Below are 26,430 nucleotides of genomic sequence, written 5' to 3'. Positions count from 1 at the left end.
TCCACTGATATAGTCACTCAATAGTAGAAGGCCACTAGGTTGGTCAGGCAAGACTTGCCCTTGGTGAAGCCATGCTGACTGTCTGGAATCGCCTCCCTGTCTTCCACGTGCCTTAGTGTAGCTCCTAGGAGGATCTGTTCCATGATCCTCCCAGGCACAGCAGCAAGGCGACTACATCAGCCAACTCCCTCAGGACTCTGGGATGCATCTTGTCAGGTTCCATAGACTTATGTGTGTTCAGGTTCCCCCGGTGGTCTTGAACCTGATCTTCTCTTACAGTGGGAGGGACTTTGCTCCCCCAGTCCCTGCCTCATATCTTTAAGAGGAATCACAGAATGATAGGGTTTGGAAGGGACCTCTGCAGACCATCTTGTCCAACCCCACCTGCTTGAGCAGGTACACTATGAGCAGGGGGCACAGGACCGCATGCAGGCAGGTTTTGAATGTCTCCAGGGAAGGGACTCCACAGCCTCTCTGGGCAGCCTGTGCCACTGCTCTGGCACCCGCACAAGGAAGGGGTTTTGTCTCATATTGAGGTGGAACTTCCTGTGTTCCAACTTGTGCCCATTGACCCTTGTCCTGTCATTGGGCACTACTGAAAAGAGTCCAGTTCCATCCTCTTGACACCTGCCCTTCAGATCTAAGTATTGATGAGATCACCCCTCAGTCTTCTCTTCTCCAGGCTGAACAAACCCATGTCTCTCAGCCTTTCCTCATAAGGGAGATGCTCCAGTCCCCTGATCATCTTCATAGCTCTTCGGTATGTCCCTTTGTCGACGCAGCCAGTCACACCCTCACAGAAGGCTATCAGGTTGATCAAGCATGATCTTCCTTTGGTGAATCGATATTGACTATTTCTGATAACCTTCTTGTCCTCTGCATGCCTGGAGGTGGCCTCCAGGATGAACTGCTCAATCACCTTTCCAGGGGCAGAGGTGAGGCTGACTGGCATGTAGTTTCCCAGGTCCTCCTTCTTGCCCTTTTTGAAGATTGGAGTGACATTTGCTTTCCTCCAGTCCATGGGTACCTCTCCTGTCCTCCACGACCTTTCAGAGATGATGGATGGCTTGGCAAGAACATCCACCAGCTCCCTCGAGTACATCCCATTGGGGCCTATGGATTTGCAAGGATCCAGTTTGCATAGGTGATCTCTGAACCAATCCCCGTCAACCTAGGGGAAGTCCTCCTTTCTCCAGATTTTCCTGGACACTCACAACTCTATGGGGCAGGATGGGATCCACCCGAGAGTACTGAGGGAGCTGGTGGAGGAGCTTGCTAAGCTACTCTCCATCATTTATCAGCAGTCCTGGTTAACAGGAGAGGTCCCAGATGACTGGAGGCTTGCTGATGTGATGCCCATCTGCAAGAAGTGCCGGAAGAAGGACCCAGGAACTACAGGCCAGTCAGCCTGACCTCTGTACGGGGGAAGGTTATGGAGCAGTTCATCTTGAGTGAGCTCACCAAGCATGTGCAGGACAACCAGGGGATCGGGCCCAGCCAGCATTGCTTCATGAAAGGCAGGTCCTGCCTGAGCAACCTGATCTCCTTCTATGACAGGTGACCCACCTAGTGGATGAGGGAGAGGCTGTGGACTTTATCTACCTGGACTTTAGTAAAGTCTTTGATACTGTCTCCCATAGCATCCTCCTAGAGAAGCTGGCGGCTCATGGCTTGGATGGGTGTACTCTTCACTGGGTAAAAAACTGGCTGGGTGGCCGAGCCCAGAGAGTTGTGGTCATTGGAGCTAAATCCAGTTGGCAACTAGTCATGAGCGGGGTTCCCCAGGGCTCAGTGTTGGGGCCAGTCTTGTTTAATATCTTTACCAGTGATCTGGATGAGGGGATTGAGTGCATCCTCGGTAAGTTTGCAGACGACACCAAGTTGGGTGGGAGTGTTGATCAGCTTGAGCATAGGGAGGCTCTGCAGAGGGACCAGGACAGGCTGGATCAATGGGCCGAGGCCAATTGTATGAGGTTTAACAAGCCCAAGTGCCAGGTCCCGCCCTTGGGACACACCAACCCCAGGCAACGCTCCAGGCCTGGGACAGAGGGGTTGGAAAGTGCCCGGCGGAGAAGGCCCTGGGGGTGCTGGCTGACAGCCGGCTGGGCATGAGCCAGCAGTGCCCAGGTGGCCAAGGAGGCCACCAGCACCCGGGCTTGTGTCAGCACTGGTGTGGCCAGCAGGAGCCGGGCAGGGATGGGGCCCCTGTGCTCAGCACTGGCGAGGCCACACCTCAAATATTGGGTTCAGTTTTGGACCCCTCAGTACGAGAACATCAAGGTGCTGGAGCGTGTCCAGAGAAGGGCAACGAAGCTGGTGAAGGGTCTGGAGAGCAAGTCTTATGAGGAGAGGTTGAGGGAGCTGGGGGGGTTTAGTCTGGAAAGAGGATGCTGAGGGGAGACCTTATCGCTCTCTGCAACTGCCTGAAAGTAGTTGTAGTGAGGTGGGTGTTGGTCCCTTCCCCCAGGTCACTAGCGATAGAATGAGAGGAAATGGCTTCGAGCTGCATTAGGGGAGGTTTAGATTGGATATTAGGAAAAATTTCTTTACTGAAAGAGTGGTCAGGAATTGGAATAGGCTGCCCAGAGAGGTGGTTGAGTCACCATCCCTGGAGGTATTTAAAAGACGTATAGATGTGGCATTTCAGGCCATGGTTTAGGAGACATTGTAGTGCTGGGTTGACAGTTGGACTTTTCCAACCTTAATGATTCTATGATTTTATAAGTTAACAAGAAGCATCTCTGTATTGCATCTGTTCTCTGTAAGAGGCATGAATGCAAGCTGGCTGTCCTGAGAGCAAGTACTTTGTGTATGCAGCAGAGGGGCTGAGGTCAGGAGAGCTCTCTAATTGCATGTGCCCCAGAAGTCTTGCACAAGTGAATTGAAAATTGAAGTTGGAAAATACAGGTGAAAACCAGAAAGGGCTATGTAGTTACTGCAAACCTTTTGGAGGCAGAGGTAGGGATATTAGCGTTTTGAGGACAGCGAAAAGGAGTAACAGGAGGGATGGTGGTCAGACAAACTTTCTGCTTTCTGGGAATTCTGTCACATTAAATAGTGAGGAAAAAAGGCCCCTAATACTTTTCTGTGTGTGCAACTGTTTTTAGCCCTTGGCATCTTGAGTCTGTTACAGTCTGTTGAGAGTCCTTCAGTGGCTCTCTCTCCATCTCACCATGAACCCATGTAAACCTTTTGCTTTTACAACACCCTTTTGCACGGTGTTCAGTAGGTCTGCTCTGCTGTAAGAAAAAACACCTCCCCTCGCTTGCTCCAACCAGCTGTATCTGATGGCCTTTGTTCCTCTGTTGGAAAAGAGTGAACGGTCACTGCCTGCTCTCTCCCTGCCTCTCAGGATATCGTAGACCTTTCCTATACTAGCCTATGGGCCATGTCTTTCCCCCACTGAAGAGCCCTAGCTTACTCAGGTAGTCCTTTGTGGAAGCCATTCAACCTCTGAATTTCCTTCCTTTCCTTTCTCTGAACCTCCTTCAGTTCAGTTCAGCTCTGTCTGGAGGTGCCAGGCTGCACCCAGGAGTCATAGGCTACCTGTTTCAAACTTTGATTCCTGTTAGTCAATATACATGTCTGCATTAAAAGACGTAGACAAAACATATTGTCAATAAATAACTCAATCTCCAAATGTGGTTGTAACTAATAAAATATGATAATACCAGACTGCACCCAGGATTAAGGTCCAGGCTAAGCGTGATGCAGGCAGTGGCATAACGATTTTCTTCCTTTTGTTCTCTCTTGCTTTCCTAGTTAATTGTAACATGTGATTTCCCTTTTTTCCCAACCTTTTTGTGGCCAACGTTTTCATGGCACCAACCAACAACCAAGGAGTTCTCCCTGACCCTGAAAGCAAAGAGGTTTTTTCCCCTTTAATTACAGGTAAAGAACTTGACTAGTGTTTGTTAGTCAGAGGACAGAGCTGTGTGAGACATTTCCAGAGCTCCCCTGAAAATACTTCATTTGGATCATAATTCCACACAGGAACTTATGAGCGTGTGATTTTTCATCCAGTTAAAGTCTGCGTTAATGCTCAGTCCTATTAATACTCTTAACAGAATGTCACAGAGGATGAAGTTGAGTGTCTCAGAGAACTCTGAATATTCCAAATTATTATCAAAAACCACATTAACAATCCAATCAAAATGACAATTTTATTAGACCTATTTGATACAAAACTGTGATGACTGATAGTATTTTTGCTACTGCCTTCTATTCCCTACCTGTTTAAATCAGCAAATAAGGGGATGAAGAATGTCACTACTATGGAAAGTTCATTCCGTAGCATGTTGTACAAAAACTACGTTGGGAGTAGCTATACCACAGTTGTACAGCTGGTGGTTAGACTTGAGTCATCTTCATGTGTCTGAGGGAACCAGAAGCACTGGTAATGCTGAAAAACTAAAACTGTGTTTAAAAAAACAAAAAAGCTTGTCCACTTGTAAGAGAAAAGTTATTTTGTCCTTTTTATTTTGTTTCTGCCTGCGCGAACGTTAAATCCAGGTGAGATGATTTTGCTTCCCTTATTTTTTGTGTGGATGTTTTTCTATGCTTGTATGTAACCTTTGTTCTCATGTTCTTTTGGTGTTGAGTCCATATTTACACATTGTTCTGCAATTCTACAGTCATCATACAGCTTTGCATTCCTCTTGGCTTCTCATAATCCTCAGGCCGTGAAGAAAACAATTTGGAAATTGAGGGGGTTGGTTTCATTCTGTCTTTAGATACTGGAAGAGAAAGATCTGGCTCTGCTGCATTAATGCGATTTTTATCCATCCATGTTCACATTTCCAGTGTAGCTAACTGGAAGACTCAAGAATTGATAAAGTTTGACCCCTGTTGTATCTATAAAAGACAACTTCTACTGTGCTTTCCCTCTTGACTGGTTCACGAGTAAGGAGATGCTGTGTTCTCCTCAGCTGACCAGTGGAGGCTGAGTACTTTATTACTAGAGGTATTTCTGCAGCATAGACTTTGTTTATATTTAATCTGTTTTCATCATTACTAGATGTTTTAGTGTGTGTTGCTATTCATTCCTCATCTTGCAGGGCATTGAAATTTTGCTCTCTAGGAGAACTCACATGGCTGACATTATGCCTTTGTGCCATCTATAATGGTTAATTACCTGTTAGCTAACGTGTAATTATCCTGCTTGTACTTCTTGGGTAGGTGCTCTTGTCTGTAGTTCGCATGCTGTGTTCCCAGAGAATCTGAGCTGAAACTTAGGCAGTGTGCCTTTGAAGCAAGCAGCGATGCTGATTTTCATCCCAAGTTATTGGAAGCATTGAAAACTGGTCACTTTAAGCCTGCACCGTGATGCTCCATCTTCACTGTCAGAGAAGATCCCCACTCCTGAACGTCATACCGGCTGCAAGTGGTCTTGTCTTGTTCCTCAGCTCATCTGTGGTCCAGTTGCACTGAGAAATCCCAGGTTGTTAGGAGGACGGTTGAAAGGAGGACTGAAGCACTTCCAAGCAGACTTTTTTGGCACTGAACCTAGCAGTCCTGGCTCTCCTGCATCACGAGAAAAATAGTCAGCCATTATTGCTATTTACAGTCTTCTGTTCCAAGCAGCACAGCCTCAAGCCCTGCTTATTCATTTGGTACTAGCTGAGATTGGGCTTGCTTCACTGTTGTCTGTTCCACAGGCTTTGAATTCTAAACTGAGATTTTATGTCCAGTTTATGCAGGGCGCTACAGGTTTTGGTGAAGTTCTTTCACTCGTGCTTCTCTAAGGACAACCTCCAGCACCAGCTGTGCCTCATTGTGATTCTGGATATCAAATGTTTGCTGTGCAGCAGTTCACACCTTTCTGTCTCAGAGAAAAGAGGAATGATTGAATGATCTAGCTTCTTAACCTCCTGAGGTTTGTGGTTCAGGTGCTGCTGCCATTTCTGTCCATGCCTGTACAGTAGCAGCCATCTCCTGCTTCAGCTGTGGGGCTGGCAGCGAGTTTCCAGCAGGCGGGAGAGTCCTGAATGGTAGCTTCCTCGGGAGAGAGATGAATGTCATATCACTTCCTTCTTCCTTGCCATATTTCTTCTCATCAAGGGGAAGCTGAGGCCTCTCATTCATCCTTTAGATAATCTTTGGACCCTTCTGTTGCTGAGGTGCCATCATCACTATTTTTTTTTTCAGGATTCCTTAAAATATATTATTGGATTCCTTCAGTTCCCTAGGAAAGAAGCTGATGCTGGTGGCAATGTTCAGGACCTTCTCTGTCCTAACGACATGCTCTCAATGACCGTAACTATTTCTGTGGGTGAAGCAGCTTTGTATGCGGTCCGGATTTTGTGGTTTTCTCAACTGGAGGAGCAAAGTTATCTCCAACGGCACTATTTTTGTGATTACCATTTGTTCTCCTCCTCATTTGTGGTGGTGATTGTGGAAGGAGAAACCCCAAGTAAGCTGCTCTCCAAGATGATGATGGTTTTGGAAAAGCAGCTGCCTACTCAGAGCCACAGAGCTTTTCCTAGAGGTGTGTGAAGCTTTGTTAGCTCTCTGAGAGCCCAGATGCACTGGTCAGTTGTACATCTTCGTTAAATGTTGTGCCTGTGTACTTAAGGGAGGGTTTATTCCCTTCTCTACTAGAGATTTGTTTGACAGCCAGAACGTATTTACACTAGTAAAGTCCTTTCAGAGTTTGGTTGTCTTGGTGCTCAAAGATGCAAGGTCTCCCCCATTTCTGTGCAGATGGACAAATTGTTTTCAGGTTATATCAGGTCCATTTTGGAGACCACAAATGTGACATTTCCATTTGTCACCGGGCTATAATCCGTCAAGAGCTCAAGTCGTACTCGTTGTGGGGAATGGCTAGCATTTGTCAAGCAGCCATCTGGAGGCTCTCTGTACTTTCCATACCTTCTCCATACCAAAAAACATGCTGTTGTAGAAGCACCACCAGGGATGAAGCATTTGGCAAAGTGGATCGAAATTGCTGTGTGTGAAGGATTCAGAGGCCCATCTCTGAGGAGGTAGAATTCTTACGACAGTTACTTGGTTAGTCGTGCACAGTGCTGAATATATGTGAGCGGTCTATGGAAACAAACAAAAAAGGAGGTTACTTAACCTCCTTTGAGATACACCGTCCAAACATACATTTCTGCTGCCCACCACCCTTCCAGGTATTCACCCTTCTCGGGATCTTGCAACAGAATGAACAAAAACAGCCTCATGGTTTGCTGCCTTCTCTGTGCATCAGGTGTGATGAAAGCAGCACAGGACTGATTGAGAACAAAAACTTGTTACCCAGCTTTGAATGTTAGTACGTTGTGAATGTACACCTAGAGTGCACTTCTCAATAGCTTTGGTTGCTCCTAGAATGACCTTTCTGTTACCTTGAGACTGAAAAAGAATCCAAATATAACGAGCATTGTTATGTGGTGTGCTGCTTTAGAGCTCACTTAACATGTATGGGAATCCCACTGTGTTTTTTCTTTTTAGTTATTAATTCCTGCATTTTTGTTTCTCTGTTACTCTTTAAATGATTGCTTGTCCATATATCAGTCCTTCGGCGAGCTGGGAGCCATTTTGTAAGGCCTACAAAGCACACCAGCAAAGCTGTTACTCTTTCCCTTTTTAGTATGAGTTTTAAATGCTGTTCTGTCTGAATCTCTGCATCTTTTCATTGTAAGGGTCCGAATGTTTCTCTTTTCTCTGCTACTCTGTTCATTTTTGTAGTGCATGCTGTTGAGAGTAAGTGTTGCTGTATCATTTCCCCACCCCGCCCCCGCCAACTGTTACCACAGAACTAATGTGATTTCTATTATTTGCTGTGCCCATAAATTTCCTTTGGGAGCAGCTGTTGATCTAGGCTGGGATTTGAGAAGATTTCCTGAAAATTAAAAGGAGAGCCATCCCAGGTCATTCTTCCGTGGTGAGCAAGGTCACCGGATGGAAAAGGTTGAGAATCTTTGTCTTAAAAGATTTTAATGTATCAGTGTTGGAGATAATGTGTTGGCAGAGTATGAGTTCCTCCGTGCCGATAATGGAATCAAGGGGGTCATGGTGACACGTTGGAGAGACTTCTGCCTTTTGAAGTCAGACAGGATAATTATCGCATTTAATCCTGTGCCTTGGCCTTCCTGACCCCATCCCTACACAACCAGGCAGCGTCCCTATACTCTTTCCAGGATACCTGTCCCTGCTTTTGCTTGCCTATGCATTTCCTTCTTGCCCTTTAGTTTGACCAGCAGGTCTCTACTCATCCATGCTGGTCTTGCCTTCCTTTCCTGGTTTCTCACACCTGGGGATCGACAGCTCTTGCGCTCTAGGGAGAGTGTCCTTAAAGATCTGCCAGCTCCGTTCTGCTCCCTTGTCCCTGAGGGCAGTTTCCCAGTGACCTCTGTTGTTGGAAGGGTGCTTTCCTAAAATTCAGGGTCCTGACTTTACTGTTTGCCTGACCCATACCCCTCAGGACTGCGAACTCCACTAGTGCACGATCACTGCAGCCCAGACCGCTTCCAGTTGACGTCACCAATTAGGTCGTTTGCTTTGGTGACCAACAGGTCCGTTATCGCATGCCCTCTGGTAGGGCTATTACCTGGCTTCAGAAGTTACCCTCAGTGCACTCCAAGTCTCCTGGACTGCCTACAGCTCACCGTGCTACTTTTCCAGGAGATGTTGAGGTCGTTGAAGTCCCCCAGCAATGATGAGAGACTGCTGCGAGCACAATGCCTCCTGTAGCTGGAGTAAGAAGGCTTTGTTAATAGGCTCCCCTGGATGGGGTGTCCTGTGGTAGACACCAACCACAAGGTTCCGTTTGTTGCCTCGGTCTCTTAATTCTTACCCTAATCATGGTGATTACAGGTTGAGATGTGATGTTTCAACTCAGTAACATTTGGTAGAGGTCTCAGGTGCTCGGCTTTGCTTGCTCCTGCCCCTAGCTGCAATGTTTTCGGTGTTGCTGCCTGCCTCAACTCCCTCTTGACGATGTATCCTTATGCCACTCATCTTCTTTCTGCCGCTGTGCTCCTGTAAGATATTTTCCTCCAGAAAATGCACCCCCAGTTTGAAAATTGGCACCCTACTTCACCTTGGAGCAACGTGTTTGGTTAGCTGTGTTGTGGGTTTCTTGCAGCCTGAAGGTGTTTATTGACAGAGTCCTGAGTAGCCATAAGCGCTGTTAACCCTGTTTTACAGGTAAAGGAGTGAATTTCACAGTCTAAGGAGGCTTTGTGGTTGTTCAGGTCAGAAATGCAAGAGGGGGCGAATTAATTCTTGAGATAGACAGCAGTTCTCAAAGCTGTGTTACTAAAACAGTGAAGAAAACTAGGTTATATAAAACCAGACAGGCTTCTTGACAAACTGAAGATGTTTTACAGGTGTCTCTATTTTACCTAGCTAGCCAATTAGCTGCAGTTACAGAAAGGAAGGAATGTGTTTCTGTTTCTTCAGGAATAACAGTCTCTGATCCCAGCTGAAGGTCTCTTAAGGTCTTCTGACTGTTTCCTTGTTCTGTTTCTTCTCTAAGCAGGCTAAATAGTCTGTTGTTTTATGTTAAGCAAACTATGGCTAGCTAAACATTTCTCTGCAACCTGGGGTATAGACACATGTGCTTAGCATAATCCTCAGTGATGAGAGATAAATAAACCTGTGGTCTGGTGGAAGACTCTTTTAGAAACTGAACATATAAATCATGCTTTTTGGCAGAGCTGTAAATCACTTATGGGAGGGGAGTTTTATGAAAACTAAAGAGGCGTTTTATCTGTGGAAGGCAGAGCAGAGCGCTGCGGGGAAATTTTGCTTTGGATAGCCGTAACTGTTAAAATGGGGTCACATGCGATGTAAATCTAGGGTAACAGGTTAGTTAATGATGGGTCTTTCTCAAGTGCTGCCCTTGAATTTCTCTGGTAGGGGGCTGGTACAGTAAGACTGGTCAGTCTTCCTAGTACTCAGCTCCCACTCTGCATGCTAATGAACGTGACTACCCAGGTGTTAAAGCTGATGAACACCACCTTAATCCTGCCTAGATTTCTAGCAGCACAGCTACCAGGAGGAGCGCCCCGTCCCTCCCTGTGCATCGCTGCACTGTGCCAGCACAAGCGTTTGTGCAGCTGGGTGATTAATCTTACTTTGGACCTGCTCTGGCTGGAAGAATAGCCTCATGTAAAGCAATACTTACATTTCAGCCTGTTACGTTCTCTGATGTGACTCATGACCAAAAGGAGGGTGGGACGGGAATGAGCCATCAACAGAAAGATGGGGGGACAAAGACTTTTATTCCTGTGGCAGTAGGTCCAGTTTAAATGCAGATCCACCAGAGCCAGGATCTCTGTAGAACTTTGGCCTTAACTGAAGGTTAGGCTGCTGGTGTCTGTACAAAAGGTGGGAGGACTTGACACTTCACTGACAGCTAAGCCACCTAACTCTTGATGTAAGTGCAAATAATACTGCAGCATGAAAGAGGGTGTTGCTGGTAACCGTTAAGAAAAACAGCATAGCATAATCCCAAGGCCACTTCTCCCTTTGCTTTCCCTGCCCACCATTTCACATCTATTTCCAAATTTTTAGTAGGAGTTTCTTTTTGAAAGCCAAATGAGTTCTTTGATCCCGTTGCCAGCACATGCACACAGAGCACTGTGCTAGTGGCAGTGATGGGTCTGCACACTTGCCAGAGAGAGCCACAGGAACCTCTGAAACCATTGCAGCTCTGAGCTCTTTGTAATGCAGAACCATTGCCTTAATTCCAGGGACTGCAGCCTTAGTTTCTGAGCATTGAACATATTAACTGTGAAATGCAAGATCAGGGAGTTAGGAGGAGTATAGTTCAGGCTTAGCGTTTCATTTTCTAACTGTACATTCTCTGTTTTGCATCTTTGGGTTTAGTAAGGGTTTTATTTAATGCAAGTGAAGCTTCTGGTGCTTTATTGAAAGATGTTAATGGCAAAAAAAAGAAGAGTCCACAGCACACTCTTGTTAAGTAAATGTTTTCAAGGAGAGGCTAGTTCCAATTATTTCTCTAGCATTGCAGCCTGTCTTCTGCTAGGCTGTATATCAGAAACCTTCAGATGAGCAGGGTTCCTCATCTTTGTTAATAATGCAGCAGCACTTGATGATCTGGATCCATCAGCTCCTAAAATAGTAGCCCACAATTTCTGAAGTGTGTTTTTTCTTTGCTGAGCTGAAAGGTGAGGTCTGGCATCCTGAGCATGTGAATTTACCTGTTAAAGTGTGCCGCAGCTTCTGGCTACGTTAAGATGATTGTGTGACTTTGGATCAACCTGGTAGGAGCCATACTGAAATCAAGTAGTAAGTTATGTTTTCATCCTGAGACTGATGCTTCTGGCATTGCATCAAGTCATTTAAGTAGCCCCACCGAAAGATATCCATTGCCTCCCATTGCCCGTATCTTTGCCAGATCCCTTCTCGGGGTGTGTGGTGCTGCAGGCGTTGTCGTGTTGCTGTATGCAGGAAGGGCAGAGAGAGTGCAAGCCAAATTCACCAAATGGTAGCACTGGTGACAGTCACCAGTGGTTTGCAAATACCCTGCTCAGGCCGTCCCCACAAAGATTTTTCCTTTCCCTGTGCGTTCTCCAGGCAGCAGTAACAAGGCTGATAGGCAGAGCGCTGAGAGTTGCGAAAATGATGATGGTTTCTTTAGGGCACTTGCATGTGATGTTAAGGCATGCGCTCTGCTCAGTTGTTGGTTTAGATCTGTTGTGCCTCTCTGTTTTACAGCAGTTGGAGGAGTTATGTGTATCAGGTGGTGACTGAGATAACAGTGAAGTTCCTTGTTTGCCCCTGGGATCTTGTTTTTGCCCTTGATTAAGATCGTGTTCAGGTGAGGACTGAAATACCTAATCTGAATTAACCCCAAATTTAAAGTTACTTTCCTTCACTCCAGCAGTGGCTAGTCTATGGCAGGAGGGGAATTGCAGCAGTTTTATCTATCACATGTCCTACTGCAAGCAAGAGAGAAACCCAGGCGATTTTCTTGCCATTTTAAATCGCGATGGAAATGAGAGGAGCTCCCTTTAGAAGCTGGAATAAGGTAAATAGATATGCTGCTTGTCACAGTCTGAATTACATTGTTAAACTATTTTTCTGTTACAGTTCACGATCTGCAGAGCTTTGGACTTGATAACGTAAGTGTCCCCAAGATAGTGTTCTAGTTCTCTTGGTATATTTTCCTTCTGGATTTCCCTGCCTTTGCCACACTGAGATCCTAGTGTACTGATCTCAGCCAGACCTGGCTTTATGAGCCTGAGCAAAACCTGGGACCGGCTTTCACACAGGGTCTAAAGTGTGTTCTGGGATGTCTGCATGTTGCTTGGCAAGCCTCTTCCCCTCTCCCTAGGCTGCCTTGTCCTTAATCTGTGCTTCCCAGTTTATGAAGGTCGACATTTTCACAGCTGCTTCTGGATCTGTTGGAGTTTACCTTGTGCTGGGAGGAAAGCAGATGCTACTTGTGCCTATGCCACCAAGGCAGCTGACAGCATGGTGCTGCTACAGTAGGGAGAGGGGTGGGTGGGAGAGCCTGCTCTGTAGATGGGAGGGAGGGGCACTGGGATCTGGGGATTTCCAGCAGGAAAAGGAGAAATTCCACATCTTGGAATCTCCCATGAATAAAAAAAGGAAGAGTAAGTGCATTGGAATTTACTGTTAGGACGTGCAGAGTAAGGGAGGACCTATCTCTGCTCCAGAGCCGCACTCAGAAAAATATACAAATAATGAACTGTAGGCCCCTTATCTTGCCCCCCAGGGATGCTGTGCAGTTGTTTGAGTTACGAGCATTTCCATTTCAGATCAATATGACGCACTATATCAAACACCTCTCATTTGGAAGGGATTATCCAGGCATTGTGAACCCTCTGGATGGGATGGACGTCACTGCACAGCAAGGTAAAAGCCAGCTGAGAGAAATCTCTTTTTAAGTGTCTGTGTTTAAGTGTCTGTGTTAGAAGAGGACAGGAGCGAGGTCCCCAGTCTTTAATGAGAACCCTGACACCATTGTGTAAAATGTGGACTCCTCCCCCTTGTGCTCTTTCTGGAACAGCTGCCTCCATTCATCTGGAACAAATCTGCCAAGGTGTTCTGATTCTGCGACCTTTCAGAAAGATCTCTCTTTTCAGTGTTCATGGATGCAAAACAGCAGGTACAGCACGAATTTATTAAGCACCTACATCTGGTGTAGTCCAAGGAGAGCCCTGCCTAGCTACTGTGTGTGGTAGGAGATAACAAGAAGATGCAGGATAGAGAAAAAAGGCCTAACTAATAGGCCTTGAGAGAGCCATGGTGTCTGCCTGACCTTGATCTACCCAACAGTAACAGCTGAACAGCTGCAGTGAAATTGAAATCTTCACTGATTTCACTTGATCTTTTCTAGATAGCTCCAGTTTGCTGGCCGGAGAAGGAAAGGCAATTCTCTCCCCATGCTACTACTGCTCAAACCATAATCTTGGTTTATTCACACAAGCCTGCTTGTGTGCATTTTCCTTGAAGGATCCTGACAATACCACTTTACCTGCCACGGCAGAGATCAGTTATCTCTTTGCAGACACTGAAGTCTGCAAAGTTTGCCTTTGCAGGTACTTGGGGTGCTGTTACGTGATAAAGCTTGGAGGAAGAAGTCGTTTGCTTTGAGGTGGTGGTAGGACTGTTAATCCTACTCGGATCCGTTCTTTCAAATTTTCTACCATTGATTTTAATTCTTGTACCCAGATCAAAGGATGATGCTTAAACTAAGATCCAGGAAAATGAAAAGGTGTCATAGTGGTCGATACTATTGTGATGCTGTAGTTTTTCTGTGGAGCAACAAGCTCTCTGAGAGGGGGCCTGTAGCTGCCTGGTAAAACTCTCTCTGTAGGCTGAAGGTTTCCAGCAGAGGGCCTCGGAGAACCAGTGGGTCAATTCTTGATGAATGAGGACCAAAGGCATGCTCTGGAAAAGAAGCGGGAGAAGTAGACTGCATGTCAAATTTATGTTTATTGCAGACCAGCTACAGATAGTATATAAGAGAATTACTGCTTCTGTAGAACTGGATGAATAATCTCCTCCTCTAGGGAATTTCATAGAAAATAGGTTTTCCAAGTGACTCCTGACTTCCATTATCCTTAAGAGAACTGAAGGGTTGCTGCTGGTCTGAGGCAGCAGCAGGAGTTCTATTTTTAACTTCACTGATCCAGATCTTCCTTTTCATCTCCTGGTAGGAGAAAAGCCGTGCTTCTTTCTACAGGAATCAACTGTAGCGTTAACTGAAGTTGATATAGGCTACTCATTTAGACTCAAGTATGTTTTCTTAGGGCTATGCTGCTAAATATCAAGGTTTTAATGTGCTAGAATAAGAATTTTCATGGAGTTGTACTGGTAAAACTACAGCAAGATAACTGGTTTGTAGAAAGTTTTTCGTTTAGTCAAGGACATAATGCTGGTAGTTTTGCTTTTGGTTAGAACAGGAACGAGATTTGCTTTGGCAGAAGGAAAACTCTTGTCAGATATTAACTTCAGTGTCCTTGAAAACCTCCACTACCTGTCGCACAGAAAGATGTCCCCTGACAAGTTGAACAAAACCAGTTTGTGTCTACCTAACCTGTCAGTTAAACTTCCCAGCTCTTTGCTGGTTATTAATTGTGTCTCTCTGTCTTTGCTTATAGCTTCCATGATGTTTCAGTATTTTGTCAAAGTGGTCCCCACGGTGTATATGAAAGTAGATGGTGAAGTAAGTACCTTTCTTCCCTATTGCTTTGGCAAGTGAAAGCCTTCAGACTTTCTCCTTGTATTCTGACGCTGGCCCTACCTGACCTCTGGTGGAAGCAACACAATCTGTTCGACTTTCTTGATGTGACCACCCCAGCAAGAGTCACAATTTCTATGGTGTAATGTTACCTGTAATGTTGCACAGCAGTGATGAGGCAGATTTCAGCCTCCTCCATCCCACCTAGATGACAGTGACCATGCATTTTCATCATGTTCCCTCATGAATCATTCCTAGTGCATGCTCAGGGGAAGTCAAAGCAGCAACGAGATCCTAAAAATGTTCTTTGGAGAATAACCCAAGGTCAGTTTGTCTGCAATTCAAAAACTCCTTTAGCCTCCAAAAGAGCGTGGCTAGGTTTGCAGCCCGGCTTTCAGAATATGTCCTTCTTTTGGGACAGGTAGGATAAAAAAATTACCAAGGATGTACCAGGATGAAACGAAGATGCTGAGAACAGAGACAAGCTATGGTCTTTTCTGATGCCAGCCTGAGGGAGCAGAAAGAACTGTGATTTCATTCATTCATTTGGAAGCATTAATTTTGGTTGCTGTCATCCCGCAGGGGATCTCAAGAGCAATGGAGAATGTCTTTTTCAAAAACAGAAAAAAACAAGCCTGTTGGTTATCATTATTTGGGCCCCTGTAGTCTTAGGGCAGCAGAATGATGTAAGCTGTTATGTTTCTTTTGCAAACAAAACACCAGTAGAGGCAGCAGCTCTCCTGTTTGGCAGGCTTCACCACCAGTGCTACCCAGCGTTCTTGTGTAATCCTGCGAGGAAGAGACAAGTGCCACATGCCCCAGTACCTCTGTGAATTTCACATACAAGACGACTTGGCTCCCTAGCTGTCTCCCAGGTTTTGGTTCTGTATCTTGTTCACTGTGTGGGTGGTCCATGCCCAGCTTCAGTTTACCACCAAACCAGTTTCCTCCCAGGTGAAATCCAAGTGTAGTTCTGGCGCTCGTTCCATGCAAGGACTGATCTACATGTGGATGAAGCTACACCAGAATTTGACGCCCTTGTCCTACGCAGTTTTATAATGCTGTGCAAACCCCACAACCCTGGAAGGCCTGGCCACATCAGGCTCTTCAGCCAAAATCATGCCACTCTCAGCCACATACCCTTGCAATCAGAACAACGTACTACTGCACAGCCACCCAATCTTCATGTAGCTTTAGGCACCTAAATCTGAAATGCAGATCACCGGCAGATTATTAGTTACGTCAGAGGCTGCGTAGGAACCACAACTCTGAGGAGCCACGTGGCTACAGTAGATACAATGCAGACATTCAAGCGAAGCTATCTTAGAGCAGTTTGGGCAGAGCAATCTAACGATCTGTTGGAAAGGTAGTCGTAGTTTGTGTTTCTTCATCTGCTCTAAAGATTGAAACTGTTTTCAAGAGTTGGTTCTCATGTGATAACTCATTATGTGGACCACTCTTTCTTTGATGCCCTGCCTAGAAGGGACCCATCTGTTTTTTTCCTGGAAGTTGGGTGGAAGTTACTGGTGTGAGGTGATACTGGGAGAACCTTCAGACCATGTTCAAAGCTCATTCTGCTTGGATTCAAGATGCCTTTGCAGTTTCTGTGGATGAATGAAATTCCTGAAGTACAAAGAATAGTTAATCAGAGCCCTATTCTTATGGCCACTTCCCAGTGCCATAAGCTACCATGGCTTCTGTTCCTTTTGATGAAATCTCACATTCGACTGAGGAGCTGTTTTCCAGTTTTCAAAGGGCTTCTCCTGTCAAAAGGATTGCTCTTCATTAGTCACCAGGAGAGGAATCCCTGCAGACCATGATGCTTACACTTATGGTAACTATGGATTCAAGTGTGCTGCCAGATGTATACCCAGGGCTGTGTTATACATTCAGGACTTGGAACCCCCAAATGTGGAATTTGGTAAAGAAACTGGATAATATCTCTCTCAGCTTGGATCGTAATTGGGTCAGGTAGCTTATTAGGGATGATAGATCACAATTTCATTTTACAGAAACCCCATTTATTTGCTTTAGGAATAGGACTGGTATGAACAACATGTAGAAGAAGGGCAGGGTGCAGGAGGGTGCTGCAGGATGATCTTCATTTCTGTAAAGATGGGCAACCCATGTCCTTCTGCAGCCCTGGCACGCTCCTGCCTTTATGTATTATTTCCTTTTTTCCTCAGTCCTGAATATATATGGCTTTCTCACATCATTGCTGTCTCCTGAAGCATGCCTTAGGTGGACTGTGTTTTGGTAGGGGATGATGTGGACTTGGGGTTGAGGTCGAGAGGCACAGCTTATGCCTTTACTTGCCAGCAGAGACCAAAACAGTCCAGCCTCGTGACTACTGCATTGCTCATTCTTTGGGCTAGCTGGGGCTTTAACTGAGAGCCTGTAGTAAAAATAGATCTGATCCTGATGGTGCTCTTTATGACCCTTTGTAACCATTGTCAAGCCCCCCCACGAGTGAGAGAGCAGGGCTACATTGGTGATATGGTTTGCTGAACTCATGTTTTAGTAGGCTCGCCTACTGCTCGTTAACAAAACAACATTTACTGTGTTTGTTTCCTTCTAGGTGGTAAGGACTAACCAGTTTTCAGTTACACGGCATGAGAAGATAGCCAACGGGCTCCTAGGAGACCAGGGTCTGCCTGGTGTATTTGTGCTATATGAACTTTCACCCATGATGGTGAAGCTGACAGAGAAGCACAGGTAAGAGACATCTCAGTTGATTTCATTCACTCTCCATTGATGATGTCATTTTGCATCGTTTAAAACTCCATCCTTGCGTAGACATGACAGTGCGAATGCCTGAAAGCCATCCAAGCCCCTTCCCAGTCAGCGAAGAGGAAGCGAAGTAGGCACTCCCATGTGCTGTTCCTCTCTGTGTGAACATCTGAAAGGGACTGGGGATTTTCTAATATTATCTGAAGCATTTTAATCCAGTGTCAAGATGGAGAAGGAAACTGCTACAGCGAGCAGAAGTCTGATATAAAGGTTCTCAATTCAGACTAATTTCCTCAAAGTTCTTTTTTAATAGAAAGACTAGATTTATATAGCATACCCACCTTACCAGCACCTACAGCAGCACCCACACTGATCTAGCCTGGTTATTTACTCTGCATTTGCTATAGCTTTTCTGCATGTTGTAGTCAGTGTGGAACCTCTTTGTTCTTTCCAGTTCCTCTGCTAATCACAGACATGTAATTGCAGGGGAATGGAAGGGGCAGTAGTTCTCTGATCTTTTAGGATCATAATGAGGAACGGCCAATACCTTAAAATGTATTAACAGGTGCTTAGGACTTAGTTTTGTGTTATGGAAGCCTGCTGTGCATTCGGTCTGGGTGGGAATGGATAAATTCTTAGGGATTAAAAGTCCTTTCTTTAGGTTTATAGATTCAGTACTTGCCTCCTAGGGTTGCCATTGAGTTCATTAGAGCTCTAATGCTACTCAGTGCTGCTCAGTCACACTATCAGTGACAAACTCCATTCTGCAGCCAATAGGGGTTATTGTTAATTGTTAAATCTAATTGTCAGCTATTAATATTTATGTAATGTATACTTACATGCTATGATGAACATTATGATCATCACAAATTAATTTTTATTAGTTAATTGTTACTTATCTGACACATTGGTATCTGAGCTCATGCTGGTTGTTCAAATTGTTTTCCTCATTCTAGGTCCTTTACACACTTTCTTACAGGAGTTTGTGCCATTGTCGGAGGCATATTTACAGGTATTGCATCTTTCAATCTTTTTTCTTTCTGAAGTGTAAGCATTTGCCACCTTACTCTTTCAGAAGTCTGTGTGGCTGATAATAAATCCCTGTTTAATGGGGAGAGATTTTTTTCAGCCTTCAGGAGGGGATATGTTCTGCACATTCTGCAGAGCCATAGGAGTGGCATCAGATTGTAATTAGCACTGCAGACTTTCATGATGCTGTAGATGATGTAGGCCTATTATAATATTTCATTGTGATGTAAACCTATTATAATATTTCATTTTGATGCATTACAGGACATTTTGTTTTCAAATAATGTGGTCTTTGACATATCGTATGAATGTATCTGTATTGTTTTCTGGGCTAGCTTGGGTCTCTTAGCAGATAGTTGTTTTCATGTGGAACCAAAGCCAGTAAAATCTGTGAACCCAGGTTGCCATGGGCATAGCCACCTCAGAGGTCTCAGACTGTGTTCCCAGACATAGGAGCTCCAGTGAGCACTCAGCAGGGGCTAAAAGTAGCCCTCACAGCTGGACAGGGACCTGTAAGGAGACACTGTTCCTGCAGAGCCATTCTGGACTTCATTCCCAGTGCTGGCTTCTGGAACAGCTAGTATCTGCTGAGCTTCATGTATGTGACAAAGCCCAGCCTTGGTCCAGCCTTGCATTGCAGCTAATAACCCAGGGTGCTCTGAAACAGTCTGTGATGGGCCAGCCTGGAGATCTGGTCAGCAGATCTTACTGGACATGAGAAGCCACCTACTGTATCACATACATATGTCATATAATACCTTTATCTGCAAGGTGATTCTATAATACCTTTATCTGCAAGGTTTTCCTGTCACCTGAGGTGTCACAATGCTCAGTTAGCCTGATACTGTTAAACAGGATTTTTGTCTCTAATAAATTTGACCGTATTCATTTCTATGGTTGGCTCAGGGAAGGGCTTTCAAAAATTATTTTCATGACAAATGCAAGGTGCCCTCTAGCACCAGTTAGGTTTGACAGCCAGTTCGCAGTGTTTGCTGCCATACACCATGTTCAGACTCTCTATATTCTAGAGTAGAGTACAGACTAAATCAGGTGTGTAACAGTTTTTGTGTTACAGCATCAAACTGATTCCACAAATAGAGATAATTTCCATGCAAAACAACGGCGAAAGACAGTCATCTGAAGCATTACTCAAAGACCAGATAGTAAGGGCAATAATTCCATGTTCTACAGCAATAAACAAAGCTCAGTTCCCATTTTAGCTCCTACTCTTTATATAGGATTGAAATGTCTGTCTGTGTAGTGTCAACTGCTTAGTTATTCCTTAGACTGAGGTGTTGAAAAGAAAAAAGAGCATGAAGCTTCATAAAGGCACTGAAAATACCTTTGCTCACTGGCACCCTGTGTTCCCTTCCTGTCGGGAGCTCAGGGTTTCTGTCCTGTGAAAGCCGCCTCGATGGATGCAGGCTTGTCCGGGTTTTGTGGTGCAATAGACCCATTCTGAGCTTTCCTGTGGTCCCAAATAAGCACTGAATTAATAGGGTTCTTCAGTGCTGGAGAGATTGGGGAAAATACTGCAGAAAGAATTAAAGGCAGCGGTTTGTTTTACCTTGTGCCCTTGTGAACAGGGTAGTCTCCAATAAAGGGCATCCATAAAGCACAGCATCAGGTAGAGTAGCTTACTTTAAGGTTACTGTGAAATGAGCAAGAAATGGGACATGTGCCCTTGGCAAGCTGGGTCAGGGCAATGACATGGCATAAAGCTCTCCACATCAGCTGCTTCTCCAAACTCTTCTCACTCCTCTGTAGATATATGTGACTTGGCCTGTCTCATTTTTACTTCTGTAAGAGATCTTTTTCTGGATAAGTATGCTCACCTCCACCCTGCAAGCTGGATCTTGTCTGTCCTAATGAGATTAAGCCCTTACTCTTCTGAGCAGCAGCAGCTGTCTTCTGTCAGGGGGAGCTGGAATTCCTTTCCACTGACAGAAGGGTTTGTGTTTTCTTTCCCTGGGGGTTTTTCCTCTCTTTGAGGCATGTCTGGCTTGATCTGTTTTTTCCTTTTAGTTGCAGGATTCATTGACTCCTTGATCTATCACTCAGCACGTTCTATCCAGAAGAAAATTGAACTTGGGAAGACAACATAAATAAGCTCACCCCACAAAAAAAACTGAGGAGAACTAAACAGGTTTTTTGGAACACAAGTGATCTTCTATGTGCACAGGAGAAGACGTTTGGAATTGCCAGATGACCCTGACCGCTCTTATGTTACTGTCCCATCATTCTTTGTTTGGCTTTTAATTTGTGGAACTGCTTGAACCTTGCTGCTCTGACGATTAGCCATCTCATCTGGCTGTGCAGACCCTACTGTAAAAACCCTTCTGTGTCAGTCCATGTTCATGAAGTTCCACCACCCCTTCCCGAAAGTGATGCTGGAGACACTACATTCTGTTTGCCTCCAGGAATAAGGTACTGTATTGGCATGACACCTGGAATGGATTGAAGTTGCCATCAACACCTGTCTAGACAGGTGTTGTCTAGACAGACAGCAACACTGTCTAGCTTTTTTAATTTCTCTTAAAAATGTTTCTGAGTGTGCTGGTGCTGTATGCCAGACCTCTGTGTAAATGTGCTGAATCCCGTGTGCTTTCCTTCCAGCTGTCCTGGGCAATGTGTTTGGACCTGGCACTTGGGGTGTGCTTACTGTCCTGTGGGGCATTGCAGTTGCTCCAGATCGCTCTTAGGAAAGATGCAAGTTGATGTTTCAGAAAAAAAAAAGTTTGGGGTTTTAATTGATTTTTAAATTGGATTGTGTTTTTCACTTCCCCTGTGTTTATATTTTGAAATAAAGTCCATCCTCTGTGTGTTTTGGTAAAGCAGTTGGAAGAATAATTAAATTATTTGAACTAATCTTGGTACTGAATTGGAAATTATAGTTAAAAAAACACAGCTGCATTGTGGCAAAGTATGTAGATACCATGATGATGGTTGTTTTTTTTTTTTTCTTTTTAGTGATCTACACAAGTGAGTAAAGTGTCACATGTGAAATTATATTGGGAGAAGTTTGAAAATAATGGGGAAAAATAAAATATTGTGGATTCCTGCCCACCTCCAGCCCCACCCTCTCCCCTTCCTCTCTCCCAGCCAGCGTGGGCAGAGCCATGCCAACCCTGTGTCCAGCCAAACGCAACGTCCCTGGTGCTGTGGGAGTGCGTCACCTCCTAGCACGCACAGTGCTAAGCTGGTGGGACCAGCACAAGCAGCACTGAGACCCAAAGGATTACAGGGTCTGTGAGCCTGGGAACATGGCAGTGCTGGTGGAGGGAGAAGCAAGCTAAAGAGCTGAGGCAGCTGCTGGCAGTGTAGAGGGCTGCCAGTGCCTGTGCTAATGGCCTGGCTTCAGTTTATTGGGAATGCATCATTTGTAAAATAAAATCCTGCCTTCAGCTGCCAGTCTTTCAATGAGGCTGAATTCAACGTCGGCATCGTGGACCCTTGTCCTGCGAAAGGCTCCAGACCAGCGGTTTTTCTCCCAGTAGTGGTGCCAGTTCCCTTCACTGTCTGCTCCGAAGCCAAACACGGACACCTGCATGCACGCCAGTGAGAGACATCACTGTGCTGGCGCTCGATCAGCCCGAGAGCGTGCAGACAAGCAGTGCAGTGGTGGTACAGCAGCAGCGCGCAGTCCTGCTGGCTGTGCTCACCTGCTGGCAGGTGTGCAAGGCAAAGAGCAGGGCGGTGAAGCCGGTAGAGGGGTACCGCCCATGGCCCTGCGTCCAGTTGTCATGGATGTACTTGAGGAAAGCTGGGCTCAGGATCAGCACCTGAGTGGGGAGGGGAGGTGCCACCAGCTGCTCGCTGTGCTGCAAACGGGACAGCCTTCATCCCTCCTGCTTGCTGATGCCGCCTGCATCCCACTGAAACCACAAGCCTGGCCCCTGCCCAGGAGAGCCCTGACTGCCCAGGAGGAGCTGGAGCCAGCCACGTCCTTACCTTGTTTCTGTCAGCTTTGATGAACTGTTTCACTCTCATGTAGGTGCTGCAAAAGCCAGAGGACAGCAGTGAGCGTGGGGGTGCTCCCACTGCTGGGGCCTCTTCTTTGGAGGCAGCTGGTTCACAGGGGGTAGCTGTGTCTGCCAGCACCTGGCCCCCATGGCACCCCCAGCCCCTTGGGCTGGCCCAGCAGCATCCCCTGGCCTGGATCCAGGAAGGGGCACATTAAGCCCATGGCCCCACAGTGGGGACAGCCGCCATCCCACCTCTGGCACTGCAGGATGCCTGAGCCCTGCGGGGATGGGTCAGTGCCCACCTCCCCAAACTACAGTGCAGAGGGATGCTAGGGGCCTTGCCCTGGGGCCTTCCGTCCCACCGGGTCCATGGTGCCAGGGCCCCAGTGAGACACCGGGGCCCCAGGACCACCCCGTGCCATTCCCCCAAAGTTGACACACTGTGTGAGGTCTCCGGTGGAGAAGGCGCTGGCCACCCACTGCAGGTCCAGTGGTTTGAAGGGGACAAGGACGAGGTGGACACCAGGCCTGAGGTTCACTGCGCTCTCTGGGTACATGAAGTGATGGGTTGTTCTCATGCCAACATCCAGCTCAAAGCCAGTGATCTTTGCTCTGTTCATCCTAGGGGACAGTCGGAAGGCACATCCCAAAATTAAGGTGCGTGTCATGCCCATCCCAGGCAGGGATACCAGGTCACCCTGGCCAGCAACAAAGGGCAACACAGGGCCGGTGTGTGCCCTGGGGTGGGGGTGGCTCCAGGGTGTAGGGCCAGCAGCCTCCCTGCCTTCGCAGGGCTTGCGCTGGTGGATTTGACAGGGCGGCCAGGGCCTGGGGCATGCCAGAGTCCCTGGGAGACAAGTCCCTTTGGGTCACCCACCTCAGCACCCAGTCATGGGCATCAATCTGCAGCCCGTGGCCAGACCCCTTCAGCCGCCCCGAGTTCCCCACCACTGCACAAGTCCTGCAGCGAGACGGGTCCCACATGCCACTGGTCTGGGCTGGGAGGACAGTGAAGAGCTGCTGAATTATGGCCTGGAGCTGGATGCCACTCAGGGGACGCTGCAGGCTCTGGAGGAGCAAGGGCAGCAATAGGCAGCATCAGCCACCCCACCCCACCTGCCAGTACCCCCAGAAGGAGGATGGAGCCCCACTCCTCCCAGTGGAGGCCTGAGAAAGGCACAGAAAAATTTGATGGGATATTAAGAAAAGGGTGCAACACAGCCCGGGGGGGGGGGGGGGGGGGGGGGGGGATGTGGGGTGTGTGTGCGAGCTGTGGGTCCCCGCATCCCCTTCATCCTCCATCACATCTGTCTGACTTGACCTTGGCCCTGTCCCACCACAAACAGATTTGTGGAGCCCAGGAAGAGCCCTGAGCGCCTGCCTGTGCCCCTACTCACCAGCCACCACCGAACCACATCAGAGGAAAGCTCATGGGCTGTGCCTGTCAGCAGAGGTCCCATTGCCATGTTGTAGCGGGCATTGAACCAGGCAGACCCATTGGAACGGGCAGTGCAGTGGGCAGTCGAGGCATTGAGGAGGGAGGGAGCCCAAGGAAAAGGGCTGAGGTCATTTGTGGGGGCTCGGAAACATTGCCACAGGACCAGCAGCAGACACAAGGCCAGCACAACCTGCATGCGCCTCTGGCACAGCATCCCTCGTGCCACCTGCAGCAAAATGTCACAGGGAGAAGAGCAGTAGCACCACAGGACCCCTTGCCACCCTCCCTCCCTGCCCAGCCTCTTGGGACACACCTCGGCTACTCAGCAACCCTGCAAGGGCCTGAAATAGCCTGGTACACGCTTCCTTTTCAAAACAGTCAATGGTTTTATTGCTGTGGTCCTCTTCTGGCGCTGCAACAGTTACTTAGGTCTGGGCAGAGCTGGCTGGCAGCATGTGCTGTATGAGGAGATGCTCTCTGCCTGCAACATTTTTAGGGCCTGCAAATTGACCTATGAACAAGCGGCAGCGCATCATCAACCCAGCCATGAGCCAAACTCTAGCTCTTCTTCGAAGTGGCAGCCACCCATCTGCAAAGCAGCTCCTCTGCTGGCAGTGAGCCCTGCCACCTCCTCCCCACACACGCTCCGGCTGCAGAGCAGCCCCTCCGCCTCTCCACTGGTGGCAAGCCCACGCAGGTGCCACACAGCTGGCAAGGCACTCCCTCCCCAGCAGCCCTGGGGTTTTGCAGCTTCAAGGGCACAGAATCATTGCCAAGAAGGAGCAGGAGGTACTAGCTGCCATCTGTGTGCATGAACCTTTCTTAAATACCCGTATTTAAGTGACATTTCTGTTCTCCGTCTAAAAGCACTCATGTAAATCTAAAGTCAGAGGGAAAAGGGTTTTCTCATCCTCAGGGATTGCACGAAGTGCTCAGCTTCTCAGGACCTGGCTCCTGTGGACCAAGGCAAGAGTGAGGAGCAGGGATGCAGGGACAGCCTCCAGTCGGGGTCAGAAATGCCTGCAGCAGGTGGGGGGGGAGGGGGGGGAGTGTCAGGCAGTGGGGAAGGGTCCCCTCGGTATTAGGGAAGCTGAAGGAGTGAAAACCCCTCCTGTCCACACAGGAGCACCGTGTGCTTCCACCAGTCCCCCGGGCGCTGACATGGAGCCACAGGTCAGCACTGGCTTCTTTTCTCCACATTAACCATTTTCTGTGGCTCCTGCAGCACCAACATCCCTGCTCACCGTGGTATCCAACCAGCTGCACTCAAATTTGACCTGCAGCACATGCACCTGACAGAAAACTGCTGCTCCTGGGGGTCTAAGCAACAAGTGGACAGGAGAGATTGGGGCAGGCGGCAGTGGGGCGGGGGCGTTGCTTGCATAATCCCAGGTGGTCGCAGAGGGTTATGCTCCCCTGCAAGACTGCCTTTTCAAAAACCAACAGAAACAACTCCTCTTCTTCAAGGGAAGCACAAACAAGCTACCACCAGCACGCCGGAAACGCAGATGTGGGTGTCCCGAGCAGGAAGTGGCCATGAAATGCTGGATTTTTACCCAGCAGCCATGGATCCCTGTGACTTAGTCTTTTGCCCTCCTGCAGCAGCCGTGAGTATTTACTGTGATGGAGGCTAAAAGCATTCATCTGACATGACAGTTGGGCCAGGAGCAAGTGGTCCCCTGGGCTGGTTCAGGAGCTTTGTGGAGCCTCAGGGGTTATTAAGCTGCAGCCCATGGAAGGGGACGAGCTACCTGGCAGCTGCACAGCCAGTACCAGCAGATCCATTAAGCCCAGAGCCAGGGATCTCAGGCAGTGCAGTGAACATTTCATGAAGCCTTTTGCAGTCCCCCATCTCCAGGGAGAGCAGGGCTCTGAACAGGCAGGTTTGAGCATCCCCCTCGCCCTGCCTATGCCTTGCTGTGCAGCCCTGTCCTGTCCTGCCCTGCCTGTGCACAGCCCCTCCTCTGCAGACAGACCCTTTCCACCTGCATCCACACTCCCACAGCAGCCGAAACGACCTGCCCCACCCCAGCCCTGCACCCAGAGGTGCCCCCATTTTGGGTGTCCCAGCCGCTGCGCCCAGTGGCCACAGACCTGGCCCCATCCTTACTCAGCCCCAGAAGACACACCAGGATCTCCCCAGCCCTGCAACCAGGAAAAAGGTCCTCACGATGTTGCAACCCCCATCCCCAGCCAGCTGTCCCCAGGGCCCCTCACCTTCTCAGAGGCAGCACCGCTGAGCAGGGCCAAGCAGAGGTGACACTCTCAGGCTCAGTGGCCTCGCCGCTGCTCATTGCAAGCTGCAATAACCGCCACAGGAAGAGGAAGTGTTGCACCATGATGTGGGGGAGAACAGAGCCTTGCGGTGAGTGAGACAGTGAGGTCAGAGCTGTTGTCCCTCCTCCAGCAGTGCCCACCACCCTCGTGCCCCAGCACAGCCCTCCCATGCAGCCCAGCACTGCAGTGGCCACCGGATGCGCTGGCCATGTTCTCAGGATCAAACCAGGAAATCTGTCATTAAAATGTTCCTCTGAGGGTGGGAGAAACTGCAGCTGCATGAAGCAGAACTGCCATCCTGCCTGTAC

At 47.6% G+C, this 26,430-nt stretch overlaps 2 protein-coding genes across 5 annotated transcripts in view; one reads left to right on the top strand and one right to left on the bottom strand.

Annotated features, from left to right (window-relative positions):
• Nucleotides 1-21,279, top strand: part of ERGIC3 (ERGIC and golgi 3) — a 29,730-nt gene extending 8,451 nt beyond the window's left edge. Inside the window, exons 8-13 of the mRNA XM_064465121.1 lie at nucleotides 12,064-12,095; nucleotides 12,756-12,852; nucleotides 14,604-14,668; nucleotides 17,262-17,398; nucleotides 18,370-18,425; nucleotides 20,468-21,279. Coding sequence (XP_064321191.1) covers nucleotides 12,064-12,095; nucleotides 12,756-12,852; nucleotides 14,604-14,668; nucleotides 17,262-17,398; nucleotides 18,370-18,425; nucleotides 20,468-20,547 — 467 coding nt within the window. The 3' untranslated portion in view covers nucleotides 20,548-21,279. The remainder of the gene's footprint in view (nucleotides 1-12,063; nucleotides 12,096-12,755; nucleotides 12,853-14,603; nucleotides 14,669-17,261; nucleotides 17,399-18,369; nucleotides 18,426-20,467) is intronic.
• A 484-nt stretch (nucleotides 21,280-21,763) lies between these two features.
• Nucleotides 21,764-26,239, bottom strand: LOC104050352 (CMP-N-acetylneuraminate-beta-galactosamide-alpha-2,3-sialyltransferase 2). 4 transcript variants are annotated; one of them, XM_064465122.1, is made up of 9 exons: nucleotides 26,063-26,221; nucleotides 24,716-25,165; nucleotides 24,184-24,322; nucleotides 23,805-24,083; nucleotides 23,285-23,475; nucleotides 22,849-23,028; nucleotides 22,394-22,439; nucleotides 22,105-22,224; nucleotides 21,764-21,986 (listed from the first exon to the last, which is right to left on the bottom strand). In XM_064465122.1, exons 4-9 carry the CDS (start codon nucleotides 24,057-24,059, stop codon nucleotides 21,819-21,821), a joined length of 960 nt encoding a protein of 319 aa, XP_064321192.1. In that variant the 5' UTR covers nucleotides 24,060-24,083; nucleotides 24,184-24,322; nucleotides 24,716-25,165; nucleotides 26,063-26,221; the 3' UTR covers nucleotides 21,764-21,818. The 4 variants fall into 4 exon arrangements, with proteins under 4 accessions (XP_064321192.1, XP_064321193.1, XP_064321195.1 ...); XM_064465123.1 differs by having other exon boundaries at nucleotides 24,716-24,799; XM_064465125.1 differs by lacking the exon at nucleotides 22,105-22,224 and having other exon boundaries at nucleotides 26,063-26,239.
• Between the last annotated feature and the right edge of the window lie 191 nt (nucleotides 26,240-26,430).

This window comes from Phalacrocorax carbo, chromosome 14 (genome assembly GCF_963921805.1).
Source record: "Phalacrocorax carbo chromosome 14, bPhaCar2.1, whole genome shotgun sequence".
Taxonomy (NCBI): domain Eukaryota; kingdom Metazoa; phylum Chordata; class Aves; order Suliformes; family Phalacrocoracidae; genus Phalacrocorax; species Phalacrocorax carbo.
Note: the sequence above shows the minus strand (reverse complement) of the source record. Positions and strands in the feature narration are given on the sequence as shown.

What these genes read in the sequence shown, in the direction of transcription:
- LOC104050352 (XM_064465122.1), bottom strand. Translation starts at nt 24,059, where the DNA reads ATGCTGTGCCAGAGGCGCATGCAGGTTGTGCTGGCCTTGTGTCTGCTG. An exon ending in TCCACCGGAGACCTCACACA is followed by an intron (nt 22,440 to 22,848) that starts GTGTGTCAACTT and finishes TGGCTTTTGCAG; the next exon opens with CACCTACATGAGAGTGAAAC. An exon ending in CCTTGCACACCTGCCAGCAG is followed by an intron (nt 21,987 to 22,104) that starts GTGAGCACAGCC and finishes GCGTGCATGCAG; the next exon opens with GTGTCCGTGTTTGGCTTCGG.